Consider the following 7459-nt stretch of genomic DNA (forward strand, 5'->3'; position numbering starts at 1 on the left):
GACAAGAACTTGATAAAAATAAATAAACAAGTGAGACTTTTCTCAAAGAAAGATGAAAAAATAGAAATAACTCAATATATATATTAAGAAAGAAATTGGAATGGCTATTGCCAAAAGATAAGAGGACCAGAGACCCTTGAAACTAGACTAGAAGTAAGAAAGGAGTTGACAAGAGTGAAGAAGGCTTCACTCTTGTCTCTATATATACTATCTAACTAGGGGCTATGTGGCGATGTTCTATAGGACCTCCAATATGTGTTGACTTTGTAGGACACATGCCTTGACTTATAAGGCAAGTTTTTCTACGTGTGGGTCACATAATTAGCTTGATCTTCAAGCTAACAACATGTGTGGCACATGGCGAACTTGTTGACCACATTTCTAATCCGAAAAGTCAATTAAAGACACCTATAAAGTCAAAGCAGCGTATGCAAAGCTTATAGGAAGCTTCCATAGTAAATATTATAGAATTAACTTACTTTTATCTATTTTTACTTACTTCTATCTATTTATACATGTAATTACTGGCTTACATGTGTATGTCCGTGACACTCATAGAATGTCACTCTATAGCTTGAAATTAAATAGTTTGTATAAAAACAAGAATAAGGTCTTTCTCACTCTTGCCAACTTATTTCTTACTTCTAATCTAATTTCAAGAGCTATTATTTTTTAAATTTTTTTGCTAATAGCCATTGTAATTTTTTTTAAATATATATATATATATATATATATATATATATAATTTCTTATTTTAATTTTGTTGTCTCTTTTTGATATTTGTCTCTCTTCTTTATTTACATTCTTTGAATTTTTTTTTTGATAATAGAAGAAAAAATAAAAAAATAAAAAAAAATTATAAGACAAAATAAGTGAAAGAATTGCAATGAAGTAATAAATAATTATATAAATATATTTTACTTTAATGATAATTTATTGAAGAAATTAAAAGATTAAGTCTCACCAAGGCTTACAAAAAATAATAAGGATATCTAAGAGAAATCATGAGGCCTTAATCTTATCGTCCTACTTATATCCAAGGTGCTATAACTCATACATAACATGTACATCTCCATTCTTACAAGTGATGTACTAGCTACAAATCTTCTTATTTCTTATTAGTATTTTCTTTTTTTTTTCTTTTTTTTATTCTTGACTTTACTATGGTATTCAAAAACCCTCAATTAGCCTAAGAGCCGCATGGAGTTTTCAAATCTTAATCAATTTCTTCATAATGACCGTCCAAAGTAGTAAACATTATTTTTACCAAAGCATTGAAAAATTGCTCAAAAAATTCCTATAACATTCTAAATAAATTTTAAAAATACCTATAATGTTTTTGTAATGTTACTATCAATTCAAAGTTATTTTTTTACATTGAATAACTATAAAAAATTCAAGGTAAAAAAAATAACTTTAGATTTAAACATATTTTTTTAGATTTAAACATATGTGTAGGAAGAGGGAGAGAAGGGAGTAGTATTTAGTTGCATACTTACTAGAGCTGTTTGTTGATTGAACAACTGTTGAAAGTTGCAAATGATATTTTAGGGGATGAGCACTAAGAAGACAGCAGTTTCTTTACACATTTGCCTATCACATGTTCATAAGCTCATTAGTCAGTTTGTTTGCCCGTTAGGAGCTGCATGATTCAACAAAACATACATGTAATTTGTCACTTACCTGTACTAAGCAGTTTATATTTAGCAGTAGACAGTAGCTTGCTTTTTAGTATTTTGTGACTTTACATTATGCAAGATTGATCAGTCAACTGTATACATCTCATTACAAATTGAGGTATACTCTACCAGAATTCTGTTCTTCTCTGCCTTTGTCAGGCCATTTTATCGTTTACAATATTCATTTTACTTGTATGGTATGACATTTATGTTCAGAATATGTCATGTCATAATAAAGTTACCATCTACCTCTCGGATTCTAAAAACTAAATTTTTGGACTGAGAGTGACATACAGACGTTTTCAAGACACGGTGTTCAGATCTACCATCCATTAACAGGTGCCTTGCGGGATGGTATTTTCAAATGAACAAAGGCAGCCGCTGAGAATGAAATCGTCTTAATTACAAATCGATGAAAGGGGCAGACCACGTATTAAGAATTACTTAGTGACGGGCCTTAACGTAGTTGGTCACTGATCAAGAGCTCACTGTGCAACGCAGCTGTTTCTAGCCTTCATTGGCTGACTACCACCCCTCCAGATAACATTGAAGTTACACGGCCTTGGTCCTTCAACCGCAAGACGAAGCTGCTAGCGTTCACATTTACAATTACAAAAGCGGATAATCGGTAATTCCTCCCTCGCCTTGACTCTCCTCTCTTAAATTAATGAATACATAAATGTACGGTGTCAGAAAAGTAGAGTTCATGCATAGGTCACTAGCCCAGAGAGAAGACAGCGAAAAGCAATCCTAACCCTAATTACGACGTGATGAAAGAAAACGATGACTTACAAGACACAGCAATTAGTCTACAGGATTTGCTCATGTTTCCCCAACCACAACTTTCGATTGGAATTGTCTCCATAATAGCTGAGATACCACTTTACAAACTTCTTCAACCCAGTGTCCAGGTTCGTTACAGGCCTATAGTGGAGCTGCTCCTGGGCGGACGAGATGTTCGCGTGGGTGAACGGGACGTCACCATTACGGGGCATGTTGATGATCTCGCGTTTGGCTTTCACGTTGAGGTACTTCTCTAGGATGTCCACAAGAGCAGGGACGGTTACAGGGGATGTGTTGCCGAGGTTGAAGACGCGCAGCATCGCGGGGCCGGTCTTCTTTCCACCACTGCCAGTGCTCTTCTCAGCTGTGTCGAGGGAAGCGACGCAGCCCTTGACGATGTCATCGATGAAGGTGAAGTCGCGGGCGAGGTCTTTGCCTCCCGGACCTGAGTAAACGCTGATTGGCTTTCCCTTCAAGATGTCTCGAGTGAATGAGAAGTAGGCCATGTCGGGTCGTCCCCATGGTCCGTATACGGTGAAGAACCTGAGTCCGGTGATGGAGAGACCGTAGATGTGGTTATATGTGTGGGCAATCTCTTCTCCAGCTTTCTTTGTTGCTGCGTACAAACTCGCTGGTTGATCGGTTCTGTCAGCTTCAGAGAATGGTACCTGCAGAAAATTCCAGAGAATCGTGAGGCGGTGAATCCTACTGCATTAATTGGCTTCTTCAACTTTGAAGTGTAAGATTTCAAATTGGTGATCGAGTGCGTACCTTCGTGTTCAATCCATACACTGAACTCGAAGAAGCCCACACGATGGCTGGCTGAGGATTGGCGGACTTGCAAACCTCAAAGATATTGACCAGTCCCGCGATGTTGCTGTGGACATAGGACAGAGGGTTCTGCATAGCGTACCGCACACCAGCTTGGGCAGCTAGGTGCATGATGTGTGTGAATTGGACAACCTCAAACAGGCTCTCAAGGAGGAACTTGTCGTTGATGTCTCCTTCGACGACAAATACACCGTGCTTGTTGAGAAGCTCTTGGCGTGCTCGTTTCAAAGAGACCTCATAGTATGAATTGAAGTTGTCCAGTCCCACGACGCCATCACCACGCTTCTTCAACGCCAGAGAGACATGAGTGCCAACGAAGCCCGCAGCCCCTGTGACCAGCACAGTCAGTGCATTGTCCTCCCGATTGGTAACACATGAGTGGATAACCTTCTTCTCCCATTCATGACTGCGCTGGAAACCCTGAGTCCGCTGGCCACTGTAGCCTTCACTTCCCCTGGGCAATCCCATCCACAAGACAGCGAATATCGTCAAGGCGAGGAGAATGGAAGTGGTGCAGAGAATCTTTGTAGCAGTGCTCGAGTGCCATCTTGATGTCATCCGTCCCAAGTAGTTGCTTCTATCCACTTTCACCTGTGTGCCACACACAAGCACGGAGAAATATTCAAGAAGTTGCTTGAGGAAGACTCGCAAAAACTTGTAATTCTAGACGACAGTCCCTCGCGAATGACAGATTTTACCAGGATCGTTCGTTCACCAGGACAAATAAGAATTCCATATGGATCTACCGACATCAAGATGTGCAATAATGTAAAGTGTGGGTCCCTGGATCTTGGGGTATATTACCGGCTGCACAGGATCTTCAGGTAAAAAGTCTATGCTATTGCGTCTACAGTGCAACGTCGAACCAACCTTGCCGGGTGTGGATGGAAAGTCATCTTGCACTGCAGACGGAGGCATAGTCTTGAGAAGGGGATTCTGAGGGAAGTTATTGTTGGGAGAATCACATCGGGGAGCACCCCGCTCCGCTTGTTGTTGTGCTCGAAAGCTGGGACCCTCCTCTCCTCACTCACAGGACGAGTGACACTCCAGCCGGCTTCCAAACTTCCCGCCCTGTGAACCAGATCGTTGAAGAAACAAAATCAAAGCATAAACTTTCAATCGAACCTGATAATTTAGAAGGAAGCAACCTCGCACCACTAGACATTTACAATGCAAGGAGTGGATGATTTGCAAATCGGCAATTTACATCAAACGAGAAACCCAACTAGCAAACCAGCATTTTCATCGAGAATACACGCATTGAATTTCAAATTATAATTAGACGATTCCTGAATTTTAAATGAATTTCAGTTGATCACTCTTTACATTGAACTTAAGCAGTGGTTGAGTTATGACTTTCTCGTGTAAAAACTAAATAAGTTTACCATAGCGGAATGAAGGCCATCTGCTGTGCACCCGAGCACCAGCGACTGTAAACCAGCTCGATTGATTTCAAACAGAGATCCAGTTGAGGTTTTACACCGAAAATTAGAGGGCGGGAAGAGAAAAATCCAGTGAATCTGCTCCTTTTCAGTGAGACTCGCAGTAGAAATCATGCAACTTGGAGCTGCAAATTTCCGAAGATTCGGGAACAAAACGGCTGATATGCAATGTGGGCTCTAGCTCAGTCGACCACTAGAGGATGCCGAAGACTACGAGTTCAAGCTCCTGCTTCGAAAGAGTGACGGGAAGGATTCTAAAGTTGCATCAATACCATGTCCATTCATAAAAAATCCATCGCCTTGTGAAACACAATACCGTTCATTTGCAGAGTTGTTCTTGCGGTTCCGTGAGACTTCCTTGTGTCTGGCATCAGTGGCTACGCATCTCTGTCCAAGCAAGACTGGTGATGGAACCCGAGGTGTCTGAAGAGCATAGCTATGGAGACAATATAACCTGCTGAATATGCGGAAGGGTACATCTAAAAGGAAGTTTGCGTCCGGCATGAAGCAGCTCCCGTCAATGAAAGTAATCGGTTCTACATTCGGCAGGACAAGAGAAAGAGGAGCAGCAGGAGGGGATGGGGGATTGCTGTTGGGGGCACATTCGAAATCAAGGGTTTTCACACACAAGCTAGAGTTTTCACATACGACGGATAGGATACACATTCGAGCTCAAGACATCCGGCAATTGTTTAAGAGTGTTCGTGGAGCTCTTTAGTACTGCTCGAGCCGCACAAAACACTAAAACTGACCTTCCGTGCAGACAGATCCTATATTACAAAATGTATATTAGTCGAGTCCGAGAGCACCTCAAGCTCCGCAAAAGATGGAAGATCACATTCCTATACTCATCCAGACAAGATCGAAAGGAGGGGGTTTTTGGCATAGTCCAGCGAACCTGCGAGATGTTCTGAAATGCAAAACAGCTACGACCTCCCTCACACCGACTCGCGGATCTTGGCTCTAGCGTCTTGACACTCGTATCCCATCACTATGGTCTTTCCGAGTGGACAGCAAGCTCCCGCATCTGAACTATTGCTTCTCCAGCCTGAGGTATTGTAGAATGAAGAGCCTGTAGTCGGGATGGAGCATGCCAGTGTTAAGAACTCGTCATAGGCTTCTCTCACTAACACTCCGCTCTTTGCTCTGGAGCTCAGAAATACCGTAGCCTATTTTCGACCCCCTAAAACTTTCCTGTTGCATGATTATTCCAAATGAAGTTAAGATGCGCCGGTGGACCAGGCCCCAGCTCGCCGAACTTGTGGCGTGATAATCTCAACCAGCTGCTTCTGACTTATTACTGCACCCCTCCCGGTTTTCCGTCCCCAGGGATTAATTGCCTCCAGATCCTCCACCTGCACAGGACACCCCAGAACTGGTTCTGAACGAAGGTTAATGAGGGGGAAAATAAAAATAAAAACAAAAAGAATCCCTCCCTGTATTCCCTTCTCTTTTGACACAACTGGGGTATACCCGTTGCAATGCTTGTTTGTATGTATACAGTGCATTATTTCAGTAGGGGGAAATCCTGAGATAAAACTTTTCTTTAATGGAATTAAGTTGAGATAGATTTCTTTATGCGTAATCGAATTTAGTTTACGTTTCCTCCGACAAGATATGTGGATATATATTCAACTTGGGTATCGCTACAGTTGTGAACTTCTCTAAATTAGAACAAGCTCAGGGAGGTGTCCACCTGTCGTCCAATAGGTTTTCCTTCTGACACATTTGTCAATTCTCCAAGGTTATCAGCTTCACTTTCGTTTCCCAACCCACCCATTTTTTTGTGTGTAAAGAACTACAGGTCTCCTGGATTCACTTTGACTGGACACCCCATGCCTCGTCTCAGGTATTTCATTGCTATGATTTCGATTACTTCAGCCTCCTTATTTATTTATTTTTATCAAAAGACGAGGGAATCTGTCAATTGGTAGTCAGGGTTTTTGAAGACATTACATATAAATTTATATATTTATTTATTGGAGGGGGGGGGTTGGATCTAAACTTGGAAATTCAAGAAAGAACATAAAATCAAATAAAGAACGAGCTCTAAAATATTCAAATTCAAGATTTAAGAGTTGATTTTACTATTTCAAGAATAGCAAGGCTTTGACTGGAGTGATATTGAACATCTACACCGGTTGTTCAAAATATTTATCCAAGTATACAGACTTACACAAACTTGCAGCCAGTGAGCAGATTGGGTAGGGTTTTTGGGCAGGGCACAAGGTTTGGGGCCATATCAAATCCATCGACGGGATGGACGTCCATCTCCTCCCCCCGGGTTACATTGGCATAGGAGTGTCCTGAGTAACTTCCTCATTCAGTGTACCCCTATTCAAGGCTCCTCCAACTTTTCTGTTTTCAGAAAGCCATCAACTTGCTAATCACGTTCCATCCATCGGAAGTCAACTTGCTGGGAATCTATGATTGGCCCTGATCAGCTAACTCCTCTTCCAGTGAAGGATGTGAACAGAGTCAATCGACTAATCAGTCCGGTTGCTCATTTACTTTGGTCGTGGCGTCGTTACGTGTGCGCGGCAATAAAACCGTTGCAGCTAGGGCGATGCATTATTGTTGGGGTTCGAGAGATGGGGGTGGGGGGGGATCGTCAGTCGGCCAGGTTGGAGGCATGCACGCACATAAGCACCATCTCACGGGAGGCAGAAGTGCACTTGCCCTTTGTCTTCACCCGTAAGAGTAAAATGAAAGTCCCATTCTTTC

General features: G+C 41.7%; 1 protein-coding gene across 4 annotated transcripts; it reads right to left on the reverse strand.

Annotated features, from left to right (window-relative positions):
* Positions 1-2301: 2301 nt before the first annotated feature.
* On the reverse strand, positions 2302-5796 carry LOC112288709 (UDP-glucuronate 4-epimerase 1). 4 transcript variants are annotated; one of them, XM_024533201.3, is made up of 4 exons: positions 5634-5796; positions 4164-4364; positions 3234-3884; positions 2302-3130 (listed from the first exon to the last, which is right to left on the reverse strand). In XM_024533201.3, exons 2-4 carry the CDS (start codon positions 4209-4211, stop codon positions 2489-2491), a joined length of 1341 nt encoding a protein of 446 aa, XP_024388969.1. In that variant the 5' UTR covers positions 4212-4364; positions 5634-5796; the 3' UTR covers positions 2302-2488. The 4 variants fall into 4 exon arrangements, with proteins under 4 accessions (XP_024388969.1, XP_024388967.1, XP_090110401.1 ...); XM_024533199.3 differs by having other exon boundaries at positions 4098-4364; XM_090254275.1 differs by having other exon boundaries at positions 4679-5796.
* Between the last annotated feature and the right edge of the window lie 1663 nt (positions 5797-7459).

This window comes from Physcomitrium patens, chromosome 11, assembly GCF_059467195.1.
Source record: "Physcomitrium patens ecotype Gransden chromosome 11, ASM5946719v1, whole genome shotgun sequence".
In the NCBI taxonomy this organism is placed as follows: domain Eukaryota; kingdom Viridiplantae; phylum Streptophyta; class Bryopsida; order Funariales; family Funariaceae; genus Physcomitrium; species Physcomitrium patens.

Excerpts from the sequence above, each read along its gene's own strand:
- LOC112288709 (XM_024533199.3), bottom strand. The coding sequence starts at position 4,211 with ATGCCTCCGTCTGCAGTGCAAGATGACTTTCCATCCACACCCGGCAAG. Across the intron at positions 3,885-4,097 it reads CTGAAGATCCTGTGCAGCCG|GTGAAAGTGGATAGAAGCAA; the intron begins GTAATATACCCC and ends TGTGGCACACAG. Across the intron at positions 3,131-3,233 it reads TGTATGGATTGAACACGAAG|GTACCATTCTCTGAAGCTGA; the intron begins GTACGCACTCGA and ends AATTTTCTGCAG.